We start from the raw sequence: 25,372 nt of genomic DNA on the forward strand, positions 1-25,372 counted from the left end.
TATACCTTTCTACAGCCAAAGAAATTGACTTGCTGTTTCCAAATATATCTCTCACTTCCTGCTTTGGTGCCTCTGCCTAGGATACTCACTATAGCTAACATCTAACCTCTTCCCTTTGGGACTCCCCCACCCCCACCCCAACTCTCACTTCCTGTAGTTAGCATGGCACTGACCCCCACTCCATCTCCAGGGAGGGTATGTGACCAAGGCCTGGCCAAAGTACCGTGCTTCCCTGCCAGAGAAGTTGGTCCAGGGATGGGTGAGCCAATGAGCATTAGCCTTGGAACCGCTGCTGGAATTCTTCAGTAAAAAATCGTCTCTTTTAACTCAAGTCACTGAGCAGGATGGGACCCAGGAGCTCATGTGGCCTTGTTGGTCCCATTTGGAAAAAGCCTGCTGGCAAATGAAGCAAACACAAAAGGACGCAGAGCTGAACAAATGGGAGATTTTTTAAAAATTATATTAGAGCGCCTTGACCCAGCCATGCCTGAAATTAGAGCTTTTGGATTTTCTGTTAGTGATCCAATGTATTATCTTTATCGCTTAGCTTAATTTGAGTTTCTGGTATTTGTAAAGAACCCTGACTAAAATACCCTTCCTTTCTACTCCCATGACTTTACGGGCCTTCTATCTTTTAAGACTTTGAATGCCTTTTCTTCTGTGCAGTCTCTACCTCCTTTCACCTCTGGGCCATATAATAAGTACTTTCCTCCCTCAGGGTACTGAGCCTCCCCTGCATTTTATCATGTCTTCACCTTCCTCTTTTATCTCAAGAGATTTCTTTGAGGGTAAGCACTGGGTCTGACTCCTCTCTGGCCCTTGAACTGCTGGGTCCTCAAATTTGGAAGAATGAGGTTGCCGCCTCTGGTGAATGTAACTGGTGTCTTCTCTCTGGATAACGAAGCTTCTCTTCCTTACCAGGCATTTTCTTTTGTACCCAGGACTGTGCTGGGTGCCATGGTTGGGAGGATATCAAGAAGGTACCCTGCCCTCCAGGAGTTTGACAGCTGAGGAGAGCCGAAAATAACAGAAGAGAGATTCCACAGCAGCCTCCCTGGAGAACCTTAATGTTTATCAGTCCAACCCTTTCATTTTACAAAGAAGAAAATTGAGGCTTTAGGGAGGGGAAAGGTTCACTAGAGAGGAAGGTGGCAAAACCTGGAATTCTGGTCTCCTGATGACTCTGATTTGGGCTTTCTTGATTCTGCCAGCTGTACACTCTTAGAAACAGGAAGCCATTCCTTGCTTCCTTTGTGCAGAAGCTCGGTCAGCAGTTGCAGGGCTTCCAGGAGTGTACTTGAGTTGCTCTCTTAAGGGATGGTGTCTTTGTCAGACACAAGCTGATTTCCCATCTGGGCCTGTCCCTGGGAGGGAGTCAGGGTTTGCTTACTCTTCTTGAGCTCCAGGCTGCCTCATCCAGGAATATTTGGGCAGACTCATCTATGTAGACATCTCACACACCCACACTGCCCTGGAGCCCAGCCCCTTCCAGAGCACCCTCCCACACTGTGATGGTCCTCTCGTGGGCATTGTGGGAGTAACAAGGGACAGTGAGAGGAGGCTGGTTTCTGGGAAGCATCAGGTCAGCTTCCCTGGAAAAGGGAATGGTTGTTTGGTGACGGAGTCTGAGTCTCTCACCCATAGGTTGACCACAAAGGGGAAGTGTGATCAGGCTGGTGCTCAGAGCGTATGCCCTCTAAGGGGTGGTGGAAGAGTCTGAGGGCAAGCAACGCCTCTCATCAGCTGTGCTGAGCTGTGGCAGTCAGTGTGCTGCTCTCTCCTCAGCCATTCACATCCAGACGCTCGTGTTTCAGGTTAGTGCCTTCGCTTCCCCAGGGATAATCTCCCGCTTTCACTTGAACAGACATTTGTTGGTCTTAGCATCAGGACATATGTCAGTGTGAGGGACTGCCTGGGCATTGGGCAGGAGGATTGTAGCCTAGGGCCTTGGCAAGACTGCTGGGTAAGGTTAGAGCAACACTGACCTTGTAGAATTTGCTCTTTCAGTCACTGGCTGGGTGTTCTCAAGCAAGTCAGTCCTTTGGGGCTCTGTTGACGCATCTGTAAATTGAGAGGCGATAAAGAAGCCTACTTCTCAGGTTGAAATGGAGATATTGAAATGAGATAATGATGAGATTTGTAAACTCTAAAGGGGTTATTATCACTCTATGGATACTGGTGGTGAGTTTGGTCATTGGTATTTGAGAAGACTCTTATGGTACTGTGCTGGAAGTTGAGGTGGAGGGAAGAGTTGAGGAACTGACTTTGTGAACTTTGCCTAGATCCTGGAGGTCTTGCAAGAAAGAAAGACCTGGAACACCATTAGCCTTTCTGTCTTTGTCTCTGCTGCCCTGGTGTTCAGGGATATTTAAGGCATCCTCCTGCCTTCTGCAGACCTGGGATCAAGGTGTGTTGGGCTGGGCTGAGGTCTTACGTGAGCCATCTGCTCTTGCCCTCTAGAAAATTATTGCAGGAACCGGGGTTTGGACTGCTGTTTCCATTTCTACTTTCTTTTACATTCAATAGTCCTCAAAGCCACTCTCTTTCCTGGCCCCCTGCACACATGCAACTCTGAAGGAGAATCAACAGTGGGGATTGCTGAGCCTGGAGCAGACAAGGCTTGGGAGCTTCTTTTAATTTTTTTTTAACTTTTGTATTGTATAGTATACATATATGCAAAGCAAAGAAATGAAAAAGCAATAGTTTTCAAAGCACTCTTCAACAAGTAGTTACAGGACAGATCCTAGAGTTTCTCATAGGCTACCATACGATCCTCTCAGATTTTTCCTTCTAGCTGCTCCAGAATATAGGAGACTAGAAGGAATAAATATTTTTTTTATCACCACAATCGACTTTTCTCCTTTTCTTTTGTAAAAAATAACATATATACAAAAAAGCAATAAATTTCAAAGCACTGCAACACAATTAGCTGTATAACAGATTTCAGAGTTTGACATGGGTTACCATTCCACAATTTTGGGTTTTTACTTCTAGCTGCTCTAACATCCTGGAGGCTAAAAGAGATAACAATTTAATGATTCTGCATTCATATTCATTTGTTAAGTCTTATCTTCACTGTATAACTCCACCATCACCTTTGATCTTTCCATCCCTCTTTTTAGGGGTGTTTGGGCCACAGCCATTCTAAAGTTTTCATATTGAAAGAATCTTTCAACTAATCTGGGGTAGGGAGATGGAACTATCTGGTGTTCTGGAGAGGCTGGGCCCTCTAGGTTTCAGGACTTATCTGGACCAGGAACCCACTTGGAGGTTGTAGGTTTCTGGAATGTTACTCTAGTGCATGGAACCCTTGTGTAATCTTATATATTGCCCTAGGTATTCTTTATGATTGTCTGGAATGGTCCTGGTTGGGCTCTTTTAATTTTTTAAGTTCTTTTCTTAACTCTGAAAGTTTGAAAACTACAGAGAAATAGGGAAACAATGACCACAAATTCCACCACCTCATAACAACCACGGTAAAGAATTTTGTGCATTTCCTTCTAGTCTTTTTTTCCCCTCTAGATACATATAAATTAAAAATTATTTATATTCTGTTTGGATATTAATACATTTAACAAATTGAAATACAAACCATAATCCTGTAATTATGGAACAGACAGACAGACACCCTGGCCCTTCCTTGATTCAGCATGATACCACTTTATTGCCAGAGAGCATTTAATGACAAGGTTTGAGTTTTGCTCTACATTTTTAGAACCAAGCCAGCAAGAAAAAGTAAGAAACAGCAAGAGGGAATATGGTTGAACCCACCAGGATATATTTTTGGGTTGTGGAAATTCTGGGATAAACTTTCTAGGATTATCTGCCATGGAAGAACACATCACACACTACATATCAGAAGTTTAGGAAACTACCTTGTTTGGGAGCAAGGACCAGAAATTCCAGAACTTCTTTTAAGAGGTGATACTGAGATTTTTTTTTTAAGTGTGTTTATTTTATACTTAATGACAAGATTAGGTGATAGAGAAAGAAAGAAGAATGGGTTTCACCTCAACTTTGCTAGACTCCTGAGATTTAAGGACTAGCTCAAACCTTCATTCCATGCCCTTTTTAAGTTCTAAACCCTCCCCCGAGTCTTCTGTGGATTCCCAAAGAGTCCACTTCTTTTTCTGTGCTTAGCACTGGCTCTGAACCTTTGGGGTGAGCCTCTTTTGGTACTGCACTGACCCACTACTACTCACCAAAGAGTAGTTTAGCCTGTTCTTGGACCTCATATTAACAGACTTACGCAGGTAATACTCTTCTATTTGGCTTCTTACACTTAATGAAATATTTTTAAGGTTTATCTGTTGTGTGGATTGGGAATTTATTATTTATTTTACTGTTCTGTAACATTTCATTGTCTGAACATACCACAATTTGTTTATCCATTCTTCTGTTGTTACATGCTATTCTATTTTTATACTGTTTTACATATTTGGAGCTGACATCAACCGTCTTTGTAAGTTCAATGTGCCCAGACAGTTGAGAGTAAGAATTTGAGTGTGAGCAGGGCGGAGTTTTAACAGTAGGAAAAAAAAAAGAAAGAAAAAGGAAAGAAAAATGTAAAAGGAAATTTTAATAATACATGTATTACCCAATATATCCAAAAATATTGTCATACAATCAAAATAAAAAATATTAAAGAGGTCTTTTACATTCTTCTTTCCACACTAAATCTTTAAAGTCCAGTGTGCATTTTACACATACAGCCCATTTCAGTTCCAACTAGCCACAGAGCAAGGGCTCAATAGTTATATGTGGTCAGTGGCTGCTATACAGGACAGTGCGAGTCTCAGGTAAGGGGACTCATGTCCAGGGCCACATTTTCCTTCAGTGGCAGAAAACAAAGAACAAGATTCAAATACAGCTCTCCTCATCATCTTGTTTAGCAGTTTACAAGTCTACTTCTTCACAGAGAGACTTTTTTGAGGCTTCTTATTACTCTAACTTTCTGAAACTAATTTCCCTCAACACCTTGCCCATAACTTTTGAGACACAGAGCTATTTTAGATAATTTGTTTTCCATGAAAAAAATTTCATGTTTTTCAAAATATAGGACATGACCATTAGTGAGTTGTGAAATAAATTTAGGGACTCAGACAACTTTTTTTTTTTACTGAAATAAAATAGAACAGACTAGAATAAGCTAGAAAATATTGGAGTACATGATCTATAGAAAAGGTGTCTGGGGAACTCATTTCATTTATGTGACTATGCATGTACTTGTCACACAATATTTACATTATATTATAAATTATATTTCTTATTGAGAATCTTGGGTGGGGGGGAGGAATACAAGTTTGGCAAATGCTGAGCCCACAGAATCCTGGGAATTCCCAGTGATGGAGAATATGATTTCTCTCACTGACTCCCCAGAAATGCCTTTTGGAGAAGTGAGAGTTGGGGCTGGGATGGTGGTTGTTTTTAACTGCTCTCCTACTCATCTCCCTTGCCTATGGTATATCTTGCTTAATCAATTCCCTGACAACTCAGAAATGCAACAGCCTTGTTAATGTTCACTTGAGAAAGTCTTAGGCTAATGGAAGAACAGGGAGAAACAAGGGCGGGAGGGGGGTGGGGGGTGGAAAGAAGGAGCACGGCCCTGCCCCCAGCACTGGCACTGTTCCTCTGCTTCTCAGCCAGTGGTGTGAGGCCAGCAGCTGATGGCAGACGGACAGGTGAGACTGGGGTTGGATTGGAATGTTAAAACTCCTGAGTTTTGGACCCTGGTCGGAACTGCCTACTTCCCTGCATTGTTAGAAGGGAAGTCAGCCTGTAGTAGTGAAAAAAGAATGTGGCATCCATTCATTCATAGATTCATAGATACATGTGGAGCACCTATTGTATTCCAGGGGATGGCCCAGGTACCGGAAAAACAGTGGTAAGAGAGAGGCCAGGCCCCAGTTCTCACAGAGCATATGTGCCAGTGTGGGAGACAGGCAGTGAGCAAATCAGCAAATACAGAGTCCTCACTGTAATAGTATGTAGGCTCAGTTGTAGGTAAAATGTGTTTGCCATATTGATTTTAACATATTGCAGGGTTGGTGGTGTGCCTTCACATGGCTGAGGAGCACGCCTCCAGACACAAATTACTGCAGATGGAGGACGCCACAAGAGTGTGCAAATGTGTGGGAGGTCCTAGGCTAGAGCATGGAAAAGGCATTTGTCACAGTCCACTGGGCCACTCTCCTCGAGCCCACTGCCTCCCACACCCCACCCAGGCTGATGACTTCGCTTCCTACTTCAGAGAAAATGAAGGTTTGGGTGTAACTGTTGTCAACTTCCTGCCTCCACACCCCAGACCTCTCTTTGGTTTCAACATCACATCCCTCTCATCCTCAGCCTATTCCTTCTTTCCTTTCAAAAGCTCATTCTTCCATCTGGGCCTATGGAGGTATCTCCTCTGCTCTCCTTCAGCTCTTGCTCTTGCTCTTGCTTTCTCTTCTATTCCTATATTTTGCTCTTGTGTTCTCTCTTGGCACCATCAGAGTTTATAAATACACTGAAGTCTCATATTTTATGCAACTCAACCTAACTACCTCAGTTTCCTCTCTCTTTTTTTTTTTTTTTTTTTGCATGGGCAGGCACTCAGAATCGAACCAGGGTCTCCAGTGTGGCAAGCAACAATTCTGCCACTGAGCTACTGTCGCACTGCTCCCTCCCTTCTTCTTGAACATCAGGCTTCCCTTGTCTTCTTGGACACTTCTCTCTTCTGTTCTTGACCTGTTTCCTGGTTGTTCATTCTTGGCCTCCTTTGCCAGTGCTTCTTCCTCTTCCCTTCCATTCTGAGGTATGGAATCCCTAGGATTCCATCTCACCCTCACTCATATCCTGAGCGATCTCATCCACTCTCATAGCTTTAACCACTACTTAGCCACAGATACCTCTCCATGTGTGTCCCACCGACACCTCGCATCTGACTCCAGACCCTGTTGCCCAACTGACCACCAAGATGTCCCAGAACGACCTCAAACCCAACATATCCCAAACCTAACACATTATCGTCCCCTCCCCAAGTCTGCTGGTTCCTTTCTACCTCTGACTCCTCCAGGACCACCACCAGCCAGCCCATCACCAAGCCAGTCATTGAGTCACTCCAGATTTATCCTTACTTCTTACCTCACCCCCAACCAATCAGTCCCTGTGTCCCCTTCATCACATCTCCTGCAACCACCGTTCCTTTCTATTCTCACTGCCACCACCTTGGTTCACACTTCATCTTCTCTTACTTGGATATTGCAGTAGTTTGCTAACTTGTTTCACGGGCTCTCATCCTCCCCTTTCCAGAACTTTCTCCCCATTAGTTGCCGAAACAGCTTTTCTATAAAAGGTGGATCTAACTAAGTCTCTTCCAGCCTAAACTTCTTCATCGTTGGTGAAATCACCATACAAGGTGCTCCTTGACTTGGCCCTGCCTACTTTGCCTACCAGCACACATGCATGAACACACACATACCCTCTAAACACCAGTCATTAATTATGTATTAGTTAATGTGTGTCCTTTAACAAGCCCCTCACTCTCCCCCTTCTGAAGTTCTCTAGAATGCTCCTGTCCTCCTCCCATGTGCCTGGTGGATATCCTTTAAAAAGTGTCAAGTGTTTGAGTAATCTACTCTGAGAAGCCTTCTGAAAATCCTCTTCCCAAGGCAGAATTAACTCCTTCCTCCTTTGAGTCCCGCACTGAATCCTGCACAGACCTTTACAAAGCCCCGGCCCTGCATTATTTATGCCTATGTCAGTGCACCTCACTCCACTCTGAATCTCCCAGTGGTTGAGCTCTCCTCCTGGGAGGGGGCAATGGTACTATTCTCCATGATCCCAGTACCCAGTTGCAGAGAGGTGATACATCAGGGTGGCTAAGACAGCACACTCAGAGCCCACAACATGTAAGTCGGGGTCCAAGCAGAAGACAGTGGCACACCCTAACTGGGGGATTTGAAGAAAGTTTAAGAGGGACTATTTCCAAGGGTGAGACTTCCTTAAGCCAACAAATTAGTGTGGAATGCACACTATCTCTAGCTTGGAATGGGTAAGGGAAGAGAGCAGTTAGCAAAACCCCTGAAGGACTGTGGCTTTTGGCGCCGGAATGCAGCCGACCCTCAGCCACCAGGCAGGGAGAAAATCCGGAAAATAAACACCGACCTTGTTCTCCTTCTACATTTGGTTCTCTTAACATTGTCTTCATTGGTTGAACTCAACCATAAACCAGAGGGGAAGGGAGCCCACTAAGTCTCCTTCCACCTGCCTCTCCTCTATGTCAGTAGAGGTTTGTGGATGAAGGAAAGGCAGGAAAGGAGATGGTTAGAGAGAGGGAGAAATTTATATCAAGGCTAAAGATGGGAAAGGACCTGCTGTGTCCAGGGATTCTATGCAAAGGAGCCACGAGGGAAGTGTGGGAGAGCCCGGGTCATGTGTGGCCTTGAAGGCTAAGCTAGAGTTTGTGGGCTTGTTGTGGAGGCAATGGGGAGCCATTGTAGGATTTAAGGCAGGAGCATGGCATGGGTAGATTTGGCTTGAGAAAGAGCCTCAGACAGCAGTGCAGAGCAAAATAAGATGAGCTGGAAGGCTGATAGACCAGTTAGGAGACTGTTGCTATAATTCATAGATGAGATGTTGAACCGTGGCCTGATGCAGTGTTCCTCACAAGGAGGTCTGAGAACCACTTAGGGTGCTTGTTTAAAACACTGATTACCAAGACCCACCTCAGACCTACAAATAAGAATTGGGAGCACAGTGGAGAAGAGGATCCTGGCCTCTGCATTTAAATTCATTATCCAGGTGATTCAAATGTAACAGTTAAGAAGTCCTGGCTTGGTGGCTATAAACTAGTGCCCTAAAATCAGACAGACCTACATTCGGGTTCTGTTTTTTTCCCACTTACGAGCTCTGCAACCTTGAGCAAGTTATTGAGCTCTTCTAAGACTCTCTATTCTTCTCTGTAAAATGGGGATAACAATTATTACCCATCTTATAGAGCTGTTGTGAGGATTAAATGAGGTGGAGCACATAATACATGCTAGTTCTCTAAAGTGCATTTTCATATTGAGGTTCTCATTATGTGGAACATGTCACAGTTAAAGGCTGAAGTCTTGCCAATATTGAAAGATCTCAAGCCAAGCTTCTGCTTTCACTTCCATTATGAAAAGAAAACATTTATTATTGGTGTCAGCCTGACAGAGCAAACTTTGGTGACAGAATGAATTGGGTGGAAATCTCAGGTCAGCCAATTACTAGCTATGTAGCTGTTAACAACTTTCAACCTTTCTGAGTTCTATATCCTCATCTGGAAAATTGGGGTAAATAATATCCCACCCTTGGAAGGTTATAATAAGGATTAAGTGATATTATGTATGTCAACAGTTCTTAACCTTGGCTGCATATTAGAAACACTTGGAGAATTTTACAAAACAAACAAACAAAAGCCCTGTGGCCAGGCCCCACCCCAGATCAATTAAATCTGAATCTCTAGAGGGGTAGTGCAGGCATTAGCAGTTTTGAAAGCTAATTCCAATATGCAGCCAGGGTTGAGAACTTCTGATAGTGGTCAAGTTCTTGGCTCAAGGGCTGGCACACCCAAGGTACACAATAACAAGCAACTAAAGGGTATTCCCAGAGTTCCTCTTTCTCTTTCTTCTTCCATTCATGATGTCTACCATATACTCCTGAAGCTTCCAGGTCTCTGATCGCCTGGTAGCTAGGACCCCTGGGCCTGGATCTGTGGACTCTGCCTCTCCCTATGTCCTGGGGCCAGTGCTGACCTGCGTGGTTCAGGGATTAGACCAGCTCTAGTCCCGTATCAGGTCCTACACTCTTCTGGTCTAGACTGGACTTTGGGCCCCCACTTGGCTCCTGGGGCCCTGCTTTATTCCTGGTGTGAGTCCTGCCTTGAAAATTGTCTCATCTCCTCAGACTCTTGAGAGCAATGACTTTTTCTCCCATGTGGCAGACACCCTCCTCCCGCAAAAAAATAGCCCCCCAGCCTTGTGGCAGGTCCGGATGCTTCCTGATGGATTAGCAAGGTAAGGAACTATGCAGCAAACTTCTGGTCAAAGATGGCAGAATCATCACTCACTGTTTTTTTCCTATCCTTATCAGACGTCACTAAGTCTAATGGACTTAGTGATCATGGAACCACTTTAAAGAGCCTCATCTTGTTGAGATTTGAATATGAAATGGTTTGTGTGGTAGGTAGAATAATGACCCCTCTCCCAAGATGTGCACATCCCAATCCCCAGAATCTGTAAATTTGTTAGGTTACATTTGTTAGAGACTAAGTTTGCAAGTGGAGTTAAGGTTGCTAGTAGGCTAAGCTTGAGACAGGGAGAGAATTCTCAGTTATCCAGATAGCCCAATATAATCATAAGCATCCTTCTATGTGGGAGAAGGAGGCAGAAGATGTCAGAGGGAGATGTCACTATGGAAGAATGGTCAGATAGATGCAATGTTGCTGGCTTTGAAGATGGAGGAAGGGGACATGAGCCAAGGAATGTAGGCAGCCTCTAGAAGGTAAAAAGGGCAAGGAAATAGATACACTCTAGAGCCTACAGAAGGGAACACAGTCCTACCTACACCTTGATTTTGGCCTAGCTAGACACTTATCCGACTTCTGACCCCTTGAATGGTAAGATAATAAATTTGTGTTGTTTTAAGCCACTATATTTGTGGTCATTTGTTACAATGGGAATAGGAACTAATATAATTTGTTTAAATGCTGCCGCCTGGCGTCCCCACACTTCCACTGGGGAGTGGCCTCCCTCCAATGACATTTCATTCTCATTTCAAACTTTTAAGTTACTTTTGATTATTAAGCGACTCATTTCAATTTTTCAAATTTAGTCATGCCCATTTTAAAACTTCAGTCTTGTATTTGACTCAAATTTCTTCCCTTCACCCCAGCTATTACTCCCAAGAGAAGAGGAGTAAGAGGAGGGAAGGAGGCTAATCAGGTCTCTCAACAGCCCCTTCCCTGCACTTACTTCTCTCACGTTGGGATGAGCAGGAAAGGGAGGAACAATTTCCCATGAGCAATCACCCATCAATGGGCCACTGCTGCTGATCTAGTTTGTGGAGATGGAGGGGGGACTCTAACCAGTCCACTGATGATCTGATGGGCCCTCAGATGCATCTTTGGGTTGACTCTCAGCATCTTCTTTTGCAAGCACTTCTTTGTCCCATGCTGCAGTAGTTCTCAGCAAGCCTGTGCAGCCCCAATCTTATCTACCCTCTGTGGCCCTTACTCTAGGCATGCCAGCATAGGTGAATCCAGCTTCGGTATCTTTCCCAGGCCTGAGCTTGAGTAGGCAGCTGTTCAGTACTCCTCACTGCTTGTACTCCCATCATTTGTCCCCAGAACTCCTGTCCCCTCTCTGGCAGTACCCTGGCCAAAAAAAATGCCTGGTGTCTCAGTGGACACCCAACTAGGGAGAAGGGGTGGTTCTCCTGGGGTGCCTCTCTCAGCTGCACTCTGCCTAAAAGACAAGCTCTTCCTACATACTATTGAAAAGGCATCTCTCAGCAGTATGTGGAGAAGCAGGTGACCCACAGTGGTGTTTTCTGATCCTAGATTGTGGGGAACTTCAAACTGTTATTCTCATTGTGGATCCTGACCATTGATTCTGAGAATCCCTCCTGGTTCCTCATGCCATCATATCACTGCCACAACAATGCACCCAAAACAAGATCTCCTGAGCCCATTTGGCTTTTCTTTGAGGAGTCAGGAGTAGTATCACAAAGATCACCAGAGGAAGGCCGAATGAGTCAGGGTTCTATCACAGAAAGAGAAGTGTCAGATTTTATACAAGTATAAAGAGATTTAGATCAAGGGATTGGCTTATGTAATTGTGGACCTGGCAAACCTGAAATCTGTGGAGTAGGCCACCAGGCTGGAAATTCTCAGGCAGAAGCTGATGGTGTAATTCAGAAGGAGAATTTCTTCTTCCTCAGAGAAATGACAGTTTTGCTCTTAAGGTCTTTCAATTGATTGTATGAATCCCATCTGTATTATCAAGGACAATCTCCCTTACTTAAAGACACCTGATTGTAGATTTTAATCACATCAACAAAATGCCTTCACAGCAACACCTAGATTATGTCTGTCACGTAAAAATGTCCATCATAAAGGCTCTGAACATAGAGGGAAAATATTCTGGCCTTTCTTCCTCGCTGGGTGATCTTGGGCACGTCATTTCACCTTAGTCATGATTCCCCATCTGTGAAATGGGGATTGGTGAAGATGTAACGAAGTGAGAAGTGGGAGAGCACTTGGCAGAGCTCTCAGAGCACTGAAGACACTCAAAACTTCTGATGACAAATCATGACTATTTGATTTGTAAGAAAAGAACTGCAAAAAAAATCACTCTGTGATGCCCCGATAAATCCCAGAGTGATTTGAATAGTGAGTAAAAAAGTATTTGCAAAGTCCCCTTGGGGGAATGGTGAGAAAGGGGGAAACTTCCTCATGTGGAGAATTCCTGATATTCTCACAAGCAGCGGGGATAACCAAAGCAATAAACCGAGCCCTCAATCTTGGGGTTTGTTCATATGAAACTTATTCCCGCAAAGGATAGGCTAGGGCTACTTAAAATTAGGCCTAAGAGTCACCCCCAGAGAACCTCTTTTGTTGCTCAGATGTGGCCTCTCTCTTTCTCAGCCAACATGACAAGCAAACTCACTGTCCTCCCCCTCTCTAAATGGGACATGACTCCGAGGGATGTGGACCTTCCTGGCAACATGGGACAGAAATCCTAGAATGAGGGGGACTCAGTATCAAGGGATTGAGAAAACCTTCTCGACCAAAAAGGGGAAGAGAGAAATAAGACAAAATAAAGTGTCAATGATGAGAGATTTCAAACAGTTGAGAGGTTATCCTGGAGGTTATTCTTAGGCATTATCTAGATATCATCTTTTTAGTTAAGGTATATTGGAGAGCTGGAGGGAAGGGCCTGAAAATGTAGAGCTGTGTTCCAGTAGCCATGTTTCTTGAAGATGATTGTATAATGATATAGCTTTCGCAATGTGACTGTGCTTGTGAAAACCTTGTGTCTGATGCTCCTTTTATCTACCTCATGGACATATAAGTAAAACATATGGATTAAAATAAATAAATAATAGGGGGAACAAATGTTAAAATAAATTTAGTAGATTGAAATGCTAGTAATCAATGAAAGGGAGGGGTAAGGAGTATAGTATGTATAATTTTTTTCTTTTTTCATTTTATTTCTTTTTCTGAATTGATACAAATGTTCTAAGAAATGATCATGATGATGAATATACAACTATGTGATTATATTGTGAGTTCCTGATTATATACCAAGAACAGAATGATCATACAGTAAGAATGTTTGTGTTTGTATGTTATGTTTTAAAAAAAATAAAAAATTAAAAAAACTACTCTGAGTAATTCTGAAAAGTGACCCATTGTTTCATTTTCTGACAACATTTTACTTCCTGATGAGACTGAAATTTCTCTGACCTGGAAACTAAGCAGTGGCTTTTTATGGAAACTATACTATATGGTTGATTGACTCCTTTTCAATTTTATCAAAATAATGCAAAGAGTCAAAAAATCAAGTAATTCAGAGGGCTTGTGATGGAAAGCTATGGTTCCTAGTCTTCCCACTCCCATCCCTCACCCAGCCATGCTCCCAGATGCAACAACTTTTGTCTCTTAAATCCTGGTATTTACTTCTGTAGCTATAAAAAGACTATGTGCACACACAAAAAAATGTGGTGGTTTGGAACTATGTACCCCCGAAAAACATGTTCTTCAACTTAATCCATTCCTGTGGATGTGAACACTTGTAGATAGGACCTTTTGGTGAGGTTATTTCCATTAAGGTGTGACCCACCTGAATCAGGATGGGTCTTAATCCTATTACTGAAGACTTTAGAGAAGAGATCACAGACAGAGAAATCCAGAAAGGAGTGGCCAGAAGCTGAAAGTCAACAGAACCCAGGAAGAAAGCAGGAAAAGCCACATGACAGAAAAGCCAAGGACCAAGGACTGCTGGCAGCTACCCATGGACGTCATAATCTTCTGGGAGAAAGCATAGTCTTGCTTGATTTTGGACTTCTAGCCTCAAAACTATGAGCCAATAAATTCCTATTGTTTAAGCAACCCATTGCATAGTGCTTGCTTTGGCAGCCAGGAAACTAAAACAGCTGCTTTGGGGGGAAATTCTTCAAGAATAAAACCACTAGACAGAGATATAAAATATAAGAAAAAAGATAAAGAACCAGGAGTTCAAACATTTGAATAGGAGGAAAGAGAATTGAGAAAATGAAGGGAAGAAAATTCCGTCTGTCATATCTATCTATCTATCATCTACCTGGTCCCCCAGAACTAAAGGAGGAAAGATTCCAAATTAGATTTTTTGAACAAAGAGACTTCCTTCTGTTCTGCAGCTTCTTCCTAAATCCATTGCTCTCTAGACTACACTGGGCCCTGCAAAACAAAAACTTCACAGAATGCCAAGCTTCCAGTTTCCTTTTTTTTCTCTTTTCTTTTTCCTTTGTTCTTCTTCCTTCATTGCTCTCTTTCGTGCATCCTGAAAAGATTATCTGCAACAAAATTTATGCTGTCTGCATGCCTTAGGGGTGAATTATCCCAGGTAGCTGACACTTGGCTCCTGTAAATGTAAATCTCTGTTACATCTACCAATATGGATAAACCACAAAAACAACATTGAGCAAAAAAGTTATCTACAGAATCATGTGTATAAAACAGTGTACACGGGAGGACCCGTAGTAGAATGCCTGCCTACCATGTGGGAGTCCCAGGTTTGATTTCCAGCCCATGTACCCATAAAAAAAAAAAAAAAAAAAAAAAAAAAAAAAAAAACCCCACAGTGTTGTTTTGCCATATACAACTTTATTAAACAGTCAAATAACATTATATTTGATCAAGCCAAAATTTCACTAAAGCAAGGAAGTTTGAAACTGAAAATCCAAATCAGACTATATTAATAAATGAAAGCACTATGCCAGTATTTTAAAATTCTAAGCCAAATTAGAAGGTCTTTGCAGTAATAATGGTTTTAGCATCAGCTTATTTTTGTCCTTGTTCCTTTGCCACCTGCCCAGGTACCAGTTTACATCGACAATATTACTCAGAAGTATAAATCTGAAATGGTACTACATTAACATGTACTGGATGAGTTTCCATTATCTCAATGTGTGACACAAGAAGTTGATTTTCATGCAACCATGATGCCAGGATGTCTCCCAGTCTTCAATTATCATTTTTATTTCAATATCCAAATGAACTGGAAAAGTTGCCCATTCCTTGGATGAAGAGAACCAAGCCCCTCCCCAAGATCTTTCTGAATTTCTGGGAGCTATTCCTGCTGGTGGATCCTGAAGCCTGTTCCCTGCTGTCACTTGTAGCCTGTCAGCTGCTGTTCTCTCTACTTGCCCATATGCCACCAGTGGCTTGGGAAACCCCTGCACACTTGTCATCCCCCCCCACCTCCAGCTCTACTCATACAAGCTTTTGTGTATTATGCAATTTTATAGACGGTTTGAAGGTATCTTACTTTGCCAGGGCAGCCATAACAAATACCACAAACCAAGTTGGCTTAAACAATACGTTTATATTCCCATGTTCTGAAAATCAGAAGTTCAAAATCAAGGTGTTGGCAGAGCCATGCTTTCTCTGCAGTCTGTAGTGTTCTGGTAGTGGCTTACCAGAAATTCATAACTTGATCTCTGCCACTGTCACATGCCATCTCTTTCCCTGCCTGTCTCCTAATGACTGTGCCCAAACTTCCTCTGCTTATAAGGACTTTAGACATATTAGATTAAGGCCTACACTGATTCAGTTTGGCCTCACTTTGACTAGTAACATCTTCAAAGATCCTATTTACAAATGGGTTCACATCTTCAGAACCAGGGATTAGGACTTGAACATGTCTTTGATTGGGACATGATGCAGTCCATAACAGAGTGTAACAGAGGATAATTACAATGCAGCATAATACAGGCAACAAATTAAAACTGAGTATTAGTTATAACTATCCTACAAATTCACTGGTCATTTTCCACTATGGGGAATTTCTAATGATTTTCTAACTTGCTGCTACCTTTCTTATGTTCCCCTCTAATACTACTTTCTAGTCTGCCAGTCTCCAACTCCTAAAATCTTATTACTATTCTCATGTAGTACAACTCAGCTTGTTCTGGGGCTTCACCTTTTCCCTCTGACTATGTCTCACTCAAAGAAACCCATTAAAGTATTTTTTTAATCACCTACCCCTTTAAAAGGAGCCCTCAAAACTCTATCCCCCCTGTTATGAATTAAGCCTCTGTTGCCTTTATTATAGAAAAACAGCTGAGGCCAAGTATTTATTTTAAATGGTGCTTTCCCCCTCCTGCAGCATGTATGGCAATATAAAAAGAAACAGTGATTATATCTAACATTTCCAGAGTGCATAGCATGTACAGATCTCAAATCCTCACACACCCACTGTGAGGCAGTAGATGGTATCATCCCCATATGACAGATGAGGACACTAAAGCTCAGAGAAGGTTGACTTGTCTGAGGTCTCCCAGCTAACTAATCGGTAGAAGTTTGAATGTGAATTAGTGCCGGTCTGATTTCTAAGCAGATGTCCCTATCTCTATACAAAGTGATAAATAACATTCCCCCACTACCATCACCTCCAGAGGCCTTTCACTCACACATCATTTTTCTATCTCCATTCTTCTCAGGATTCCACTGCAATGAATTGGTGGAGAAGCAACTTCTGGATCATCCTAGCTATGGCCATCATCACTGTCTCTGTGGGTCTGGGCCTCATCTTGTACTGTGTCTGTAGGCGGCAGCTTAGACAAGGTAATGGCCATCTCACTTGGGCAGGCTGAGGAGGGGAGAGGTGGTCATCAGTGCATTAGAGCTTCTTTAGGGCAGGAAGATGAGTTTTGGGCTTTTGTAAGCTGAACCTTGGATTAAGCATCATGAATTCTGGGTTTGAATCCTACCCCTGCCATTAACTTGTGTCACTGGGCCTCAGTTTCCCAGTACAGTGAAAGGAGGGGAGTTACTGATCTCCAAGAATGTTTTCAGTCCTAAGGGGAAGCAGAATCTATTTTAAGGCACAATGAGCTCAAATGTTTCCTCTCTCCAACCTGGTTGCTGATCATAGCATTCTACTTTTGGGGCTTGAGAGAGAGCACAAGTCTGTGGGAGGTCTAGAAAACTGTCTTGAAGAATGAAAAATGGATCAGTCCATGATCAACATATTACTTGGCTACCATGATTATTTTCTCTAAGGTCATATTCTGAGTTTTTCAGTATTACTTCCACCTTAACCAGAGGTTATTGGTATGCTCAGACATATATAAAAGGCTGTCTGGGGATGAACATTAATTTTGGATTATCTACAAGTGGGTTTTTCAATTTGCTGCTCTTTTCCAGGAACAAGAAACCTTTGATTCAGTGATGTGCTTGCTTTAGATCCTATCCCTTTAAATAAAGACCTAGGCCTGGAATATACTTAAAGATGGTTAATACACTGAGGGGCACAGTCACCCTCCCCTAGAGTGCCCATAGCAGGCCTCCCTCAATTAGCATGACACTGATCTCACACCGCATCTGGACACAGGTTCAGAATCCTGTTCAACCCAGTGCTGAAAGGTCAGGGCTGCAGAAGAGGTGAAACCTTTTGGTCATTCTTCTCAGTCTCTTTTTAGAGATAAGAAAATTAAGGTTCAGAAGAAGGTGGAGGTTTGGTTGAGATTCTAACCAGGGGCTGGCAGCAGAATTAAACCAGAGCTCGGGTCTGCTAGGCTCTTGGTTCAATGCTTTTTCCCCTTTATTGCTTGATGGTAACCAATTTTTTTTTAATAGAAAATGTGTATTCTTGGCCCCTATAATCTTCTACTCATTTGCCTTCTTAAAAGTTTTCATTCTCAGAGATGGACAAAAGTATGACTGAACAAAAACTTTACCTACTCTCTTTTATCTTTTTAACAAACAGGTTATCATTAGAAACAATTTATGTGCCAAGCGCAGTTTACAAACTGCTTTTCCCATTGGCTGTATCATTTCCTCCAAAACAAAATTTATTCATCTGACCTATGCCAACTAAGAGCAAGTGAGAAAATAAACAGAGCCCACATGGTTGCTGCCCCAATTGGGTTAGTGCACAGATTCTGTCGTCAGGAGGCCTGTTTTACATTCCAGCACTACCAAATATTAGCTCTGTGTCTCTAAGTCTTTTTCCTCTTGGTAGTTCTTCTTCAAAATGTCCTAGACCCTTCTGGTCTTTGAGGACTTCTAAACCCTAAAATCGCAAACTAAATGAATATGCTTTTTCCTCCTTTTAGGCAAGAAATGGGAAATTGCCAAGCCCTTGAAACGAAACCAAAGAGATGAAGAAAAGATGTATGAGTAAGTGGGTGGAAATCCTTCTGCTTTTTAATCTTGAAGATTGTCACTTCCACTATTGTTCCTATATTACTTTACTAGTGTGACTGAAATACCCACTCTCCCTGTGGAGCTGGTGAAGTGTCGTGTCTACCAACTCTCCACACTGATTTCCACGGAGAAGTCTCAGGGCTCCAAGGGTGCAAGATCCTGTCTGGCTCTCTCTGCTCTCCAAGTCCTTTTTCATCTGGTCTATTTTGATGGAGGTCAAGATCTAGCTTTGTGTCATGTGCCCACTACTCAGGGTTAGGCCCACACTTCTTTAAATGCTTACTTTAAGTGGATCTCAAATATAGTCCTCTAGAAGTTATTATGATAAATAAGTATATGCCATTCACTTTACTTTTGTAGTTCATGATATATTGGGGGCTTTATAATCGCTTCTATGACAGGGTTTCCAAGATTTGATGATTCTTTAGAAGGACACACAGGACCCAGAAAAGCTGTTACACTCATGGTTATAGGTTTTAAATGAGAAACTATGCACATTAAAATTAGCAAAGGAAAATGATGTTTAGGGCAGAGTCCAAAAGAAAACAGGTGTGAGCTTCCAAATGGCAACAATGTATGACAACATGTGCAAAGTGTTGCCAACCAGGGAAGCTCACTGAGCCTTGGTGTCCAAGGTTTTTTACTGGGGGTCAGTCACTTAGGCATGGAGCACTCATGTGACTGACCTCAGCTACTGACACTAGCCCCCCAGGCTGACGCAGTGTGGCTGAGTCCCAGATGGACAAAAGCAGCCATTCACCATAAATCACACTGTTTGCATAAACTGTCTGGCGTGGTCCTAGGCCCCAGGTAGGATACTTTAAGGGCTCAGAGGTTCCCTCCCAGGAGCCAGTTAAGGGTGAGTTCTTGCTTGGTAATGTGTGTACCATTTAAAGTAGAATGTATGCTTTTCTAAAATGACTTTAGTTGGGGCTCAAGGGACCCAGCAAACAGTAAATCCCTTCTCCACCAATTCTGAGCTCCTAGAGGAATAGGATAAATGTGCTAGGCAGTTAGGTGATCAAAATACCACCGTTGTAAAAAATAAAACTGTCAATGAAGAATGTAGCTCTTTACATGGTGAGCTTTCTAATTCTGAACTGGGCAATTCACAGGTGGCCCTGGAAAACCTGAGGTCTCCCCACAGGACACACCCCTTTCTCTAAAACGCAAAGACCTAAGCAGGTTATATGCTTTCTGCAGGCCGGCCAGCTCTACAGGAGAAAATCAGGAGAGCTGAATTTTCCCAAATTTATCATCCCCCTTTCCTCAGAAGAGCCATGGAAGGGTGGAAAGAGGCCACTGATGGAGCTGTTGCCATGAGTTCCTTTGTCCACTTAACACAACAATCTAAAGATGCTTGTGCAGGATTAGTGCTTAACAAAATAGAGAAGTCCAAAACATGGCTCAGAAGAATCCAGTACCAGTTTGGAACTCAGAGTACACAGAGGGGACTACAGTCTAGGTAGGAAAGCTTTGTTAGAGTATTTTTTTTAACTTCTTAAGTATTATATGCAGAGAAGTGCACATAGAAGTATACAGCTCAATGATTTTCCACAACTGAACAGACCCAGGTAGCTAGCACCCAACCCAGATCAAGAAACAATATTAGGGTGGGCCACGGTGGCTCAGCAGGTAAGAATGCTTGCTTGCCATGCCCGAGGACCCAGGTTCGATTCCCGGTGCCTGCCCATGTAAAAAAAAAATTAAAAAAACACAATATTACCAGTACCTCAGATGCTCAACTTATATTCCCTTTAAACCACTGCACCCTCAGAGTAACTACTATCTGACTAATAGTATAAATGTTTTCTCTTGTTTTTATGCTTTCTAGAAATGGAATCATACAGTACATATTATTTGGTGTTGGCTTTTTTTTTTGTTCAATATTATTTCTGTGAGATTCAGTACGCATAGCTGTAGATTGTTCATTTTCTTCGTCATAGAGTATTCCACTGTGGGAGTACACAGTTAATTTATCCATTCTGCTGCTGATAAGCATTTGGGTAGTGTCCAATGAAGAGACTGAATGAACATTTTAGTGCATGTCTTTCGGTAAGCATATGCACATATTTCTTCTTTTTTTTTTTTTCCCCCGCATGGGCAGGCACGGGGAATCGAACCCGGGTCTCCGGCATGGCAGGCGAGAACTCTGCCTGCTGAGCCACTGCGGCCCGCCCCTGCATGTGTTTCTGTAAGGTATATATTCAGTAGTGGGACTGCTGTCATAGGATGTGCTTACATTTAGCTTTAAGAATACATCTGTTTTGCAAATACACCTGGTACTCACCTCCTGCTTCTAAGCCAGCTCAGGCAAACACAGGAAGGTACACTCCACATTCAAAGTTGCAGTACGACTCCCTTACCTTAATTTCAGCCATTCCCTGGCCTAGAAGAACTGGTTTCTTTAGCGTGCCATGTACAAATTGGGATGCAGGACAGAGAAAGGGAAGGAAATTTTTCCAATATGTGGTGATCAAGAGTTGAATGCTCAACCCTATTCACGTTCCCTGATGTTTTCTTTTTTTTTGAATCAAAACTCTTAAAGTTTTATTTGTCTATGCGTCATTCAACATTTAAAGCTACCTTATTGTCAGTCACAAAATCCAATAGTCTCTGGTTTGTCTGATGCTTTTTTTTTAAGAGTATGGGAAGCCAAACATTCTAGCCATGTACTCATTCCTCTCAACCATGCATTTAGTATCTACTCTGTGCCAAGTACTGTGCTGTTAGCCCTTGAAGGATAGTATCCTTGATCATGAATCCTGGACAGGTTTGTGGGGGGAAATAGATGCATAAATAATCGTGACCTGATGTACTTACTGCTATATCTGGGTAAGCATATGGGCTTAATTAGAAGCCCTGAGTTTGAAGACAAGTTGTATGATCTATCCTGAAATCTTGGGAAATTCTCTTAGCCTTTGTGTCTAATACCTTATCTGTAAAATGAGGTTAATAACCCTATTTTATTGGATTACTAGAAAAGTAAAATGACAGAGTATATGTGGACACTGCTGGTGTGTGTCTTGTGCTTTGTGTGCTTAATAAATGTTACATCTCAGCAAAATGCTCTGAGAGTGTTGGAGAGGAGGCAATTAACAACTTACATAATTTGAGCAAGATTTCATCAAGAAAATGACATTAAAGCTGGATCTTATATGATAATCAAGATCACCCTGATGTTTTCTTTTAAGTTTCATGACAGCAGACATGTTCAAAACCACTGACTCCCTCTTTTTCCCTCTTTCTAGGAATGTTCTTAATCAATCACCAGTTCAGTCACCCCCTCTGCCACCCAGGGGTCAGCTTTCTCCAGAAGATGCCTGTAAGTGTATATTGCTTATAACAGTTTCATTCAGAGTAGGATAACAAATTTATCTAGGATTTGCAAGTGGCAGCATCTAAAAGAGACAAGTAAGTTTAAAAGAGGCACAACACATAACAAGACTCCTGATATGCAATGTGTAAATTCGTGTTCAAATTCAAGCCTGGAATATGAGTATAAAGGAAGTCGGGGGTGTCACTGGGCCTCTCACACTTCCTATATGCAAAGCTGCATGGTCTCCCTTGCCTGGAATGTTCTTTCTGAAACTCTTTGTAAAGCTGGCTTTACCTTGTCCTTCAGGTATCAGCTCAAATGTCACCACCTCAAAGAGGCCATCCCTGACCACCCCATCTAAAGTAGGCTTACTAATTTCCTTTATGAAACTTACGGCAATTACCTGAAATTGTCTTATTTAGTCATTGTTCATTTATGATCTATCTACTCCACCAGAATATAAACTCCAGGAAAACAGGCATCTTTCTGGTCCTGTTCATCACTGTTTATCCCTCACCAAGAACAGTGCCTAGAGCTTAACAGGTACTTAAGAGAAATGTTTGATTGAATAAATAAATCATAATCTTAGCTACCATTTATTGCACATGCACCATGAGCCAGTCCCTGTGCTAGACAACTTATTGGCATTATCTCACCAAATCCTCACAACTCCATAAAGCAGGTACGTTATTATTTCCCTTTTGACAGAGGAGGATGCCAAGACACATAGAAGTTAAGTGACTTGCCCAAAGTCACACAGCTAGTGAGTGCTGGAGTCTGAACATGAGCTTAGATTCACCTAACTGCAGAACTCTGCAGGAAATGAAATGGTGGTAATTTTTCAGGTTCCCTTGGGAAAAGATGAGCCTGCAGTAGAGGCAGTTCCCATTTCCATCAAAGGTGGAGTGAGCTATTTAATCATCTTTCTCCTAGCCACTTCAATCTTTTGGCTAGTTACTTGTTCTCTATTAATTCTACCTTTTGAAAATACCACTGTCACCTTCCTCTCTTAGCAGAGAGATTTATACATGAGCAATTAGACAGTTCTGGAAAAGTCTGTCATTGTGAGGGATTTGCCAAAAAGGAAATCAGGGTTGTATTACTTCCTCCTGAGAATTAGGATGTAAAGACACAACCAGATTCATATGACTACCAGTTTTAGTCAGTTTCTTTTCTAAGTGTTCAGAGTCAGGCCTTTGTCTATGGCAGAGAGATGCAGGAACCAAGGTGTCTGACCAATGTTTGCCATTTGCTCACTTGCGTAATCCAAACTGGGCCATTTCTGTGTCTGACTTTCTTCTGTAAAATGGGGACCCAGTCCACCAAGAAGTAGGAAGATCACTGAAACTCAAGAAAATCATGCTGAGCCACTTGACCAAAAATATATAAACACAATAGCTTTGTATCTAAAGACCTTTTCTTTTGTATTCTAGCCCTTCAGGAAACCCCAAGTCAGCCACCAGCTGCATACTCATCGATAAATAAAGTTAGAAATAAGAAGACAGTTTCCATCCCGAGCTATATTGAGCCTGATGGTGATTATGATGATGTTGAAATACCTAAAATGTTTAAAACATCATTTTGAAACAACTATTTTTTCTTTTTGGCAAGCGGGACAAGGTTTACATGGTTTATTTTAGAGCAAACAACAATGGTTGAATTTCAATAGGTATCTGAGTCCTGAGCACCAGTGGTAATTTTATGAAATTCTGGGAGAGAAGCACTTCCCAAACCAGAGATGAAGGAGTCTCAGCAATTAGATGACTGAAGCCAGAGGAAAGAAGATGCTGAGGCTTAGCCCTGAGGACTGCAAGGAGTCAGGCTTTGTGCTTCTGTCGAGGAAGTTTCCATGGTGAAGGACCATAGGGTTCCTTGATCCCACAGCAGCCCCCACCTGTGAGGAACCACTCTTTTTTTTTTTTTGGCATGCTTTCCTCTTTTGTTCTCTTACTTCGTGTGGTTCTAAATGACTGAAATCTCTGTGTTTGATTGTGCTTAGAATCCCATCTCCAGCAAAGCCCTCACTGAACACAAGTCTAACTCCTCCCACCCCTCCAACCCTACCCATCTCATGCATCAAGGAACCATGGCTGTGTCCTCTTGTGGGCAAGTCACCACCTCACACCTTGGGAGTTTGAAGTACTATTTATTCTAGTGAACCCTCCCACCAATACACACACCAGTGTCTTTATATGATGTTGGCCAAACTAAGCATAGAGATTCAAATTCGTGCCTAGGTTTTACTCTATGCTGTGCAGTGCAGGATGTACTATAACAATCAACAAAGGACAGAAGTTACACCCTAATTTGAAAAAAAAGGGGGGGGTTCGTTTACACATGTATGTGTGAGGAGCTATAGGAAAATTAGGATTTCCCCAGGAAAAATTATCAACAACAGGAAAGGGCCATTGAACAATGGCAGATTCAAGATGGAAGTTCAGGGAGCATAAGACTTCCCTCCTCCATGATTTTTTTGTGTGCTTTCTCCCCTATAGAAAATTCTATGCCAATGACATCAAGCCCTTTCCTTCCATATCACTGTCCCTGAGCAACGGGGAGGCAGAGACTACACTGTGATGTGCTGCAGCTAATGAGATACAAGGGAAGTGGGCTGCTGCCCTGTTAAGCAGGTGCCCTAATGGGCTTACCAAGGCCCAAATCAACTATGCACGTTCCAGACCTCATCAGTTCCTCTGAGATGATCTGCTTGAGTCCTAGGACTTGACTCATTCTAAGCAGACTCACAATATGCTGATTTCTAAACAATCCCTGGAAAACCCAGCCAATGAATAAGCTTGCAGGGAAAGCACAATGAACCATGAAAAGACCTGGGAGTGTCCTTGAACTAAGCTCCTCCCTGAGGGATAAGGAAGCATGTTCCTGCTATGTTCAAGCTTTCTCCCTCAAACAATGCTGGACCAACTGGACATAGAATTGCTCCCTCATTCTCTTTTTTTTTAGACTCCATGGGACTTCCAGCTTGCTGTTAATACCACCTTATTTTAGACCACGGGTTCTCTAACTATGGCCTTATAGAACTCTGGTATTCTGTGAGCCAGAGAGAGGATTCTTTTCCCAAATTATAATTATCTTTTCCCAGGGCTCTGAGATCCTACAAACATTGCATGCACTAAGTTTACTTTTCAGAAATCTAAAACCTTCAGATGGTTCCTAGGCCAGATAGTTCTGAAACCCAGAGGTGCCAATATCTTCAAGAACATCAACCAGTTCCATCCCCCATCCCATATTGCTGACACCCCTTTTCAACATGAAAAAAAGTCAGAATGGGCATAACCCAAATATCCCTAAAGACTTGGAGAAGGCTCAAAGGAGAAGGTTTTTTTGTCTGTTTCTAAGAAGGAGTTTTAACAGAGAAGTTACGATTTAACAAATGAGTATGACTACTCAATCATTACATTGATATTTCTTTTTAGTCTCCACTGGAGATTAAACAGAAGGAAAAACCTGGAATTTTGGAACCATAACCCATACCAAACTTTGAAATCTGTTCTATAACTACTTGTTAAAATGTACTTTGAAATGTATTGCTTTTTTGTATATATGTTATATTTCACAATAAAAAATGTCTAAAAAAATCCACAAACTAAAGTTAAATATTTTTTTAATTTATGCTC

At 42.3% G+C, this 25,372-nt stretch overlaps 2 protein-coding genes across 3 annotated transcripts in view; one reads left to right on the top strand and one right to left on the bottom strand.

Annotated features, from left to right (window-relative positions):
• RABEP1 (rabaptin, RAB GTPase binding effector protein 1) overlaps positions 1 to 25,372 on the bottom strand; it is a 266,434-nt gene that overhangs the window by 191,604 nt on the left and 49,458 nt on the right. The gene's annotated exons all lie outside the window — the stretch shown is intronic.
• Positions 1,645 to 25,330, top strand: SCIMP (SLP adaptor and CSK interacting membrane protein). Of its 2 annotated transcripts, none has more exons than XM_077165843.1 (5): positions 1,645 to 1,814; positions 16,711 to 16,834; positions 18,328 to 18,391; positions 21,670 to 21,743; positions 23,171 to 25,330. In XM_077165843.1, exons 2-5 carry the CDS (start codon positions 16,723 to 16,725, stop codon positions 23,320 to 23,322), a joined length of 402 nt encoding a protein of 133 aa, XP_077021958.1. In that variant the 5' UTR covers positions 1,645 to 1,814; positions 16,711 to 16,722; the 3' UTR covers positions 23,323 to 25,330. The 2 variants fall into 2 exon arrangements, with proteins under 2 accessions (XP_077021958.1, XP_077021957.1); XM_077165842.1 differs by lacking the exon at positions 1,645 to 1,814 and adding an exon at positions 15,090 to 15,350.

This window comes from Tamandua tetradactyla, chromosome 6, assembly GCF_023851605.1.
Source record: "Tamandua tetradactyla isolate mTamTet1 chromosome 6, mTamTet1.pri, whole genome shotgun sequence".
Taxonomy (NCBI): domain Eukaryota; kingdom Metazoa; phylum Chordata; class Mammalia; order Pilosa; family Myrmecophagidae; genus Tamandua; species Tamandua tetradactyla.

What these genes read in the sequence shown, in the direction of transcription:
- SCIMP (XM_077165842.1), top strand. Translation starts at nt 15,219, where the DNA reads ATGTCTCCCAGTCTTCAATTATCATTTTTATTTCAATATCCAAATGAA. An exon ending in TCTGGGAGCTATTCCTGCTG is followed by an intron (nt 15,351 to 16,710) that starts GTGGATCCTGAA and finishes CATTCTTCTCAG; the next exon opens with GATTCCACTGCAATGAATTG. An exon ending in GATGAAGAAAAGATGTATGA is followed by an intron (nt 18,392 to 21,669) that starts GTAAGTGGGTGG and finishes CCCTCTTTCTAG; the next exon opens with GAATGTTCTTAATCAATCAC.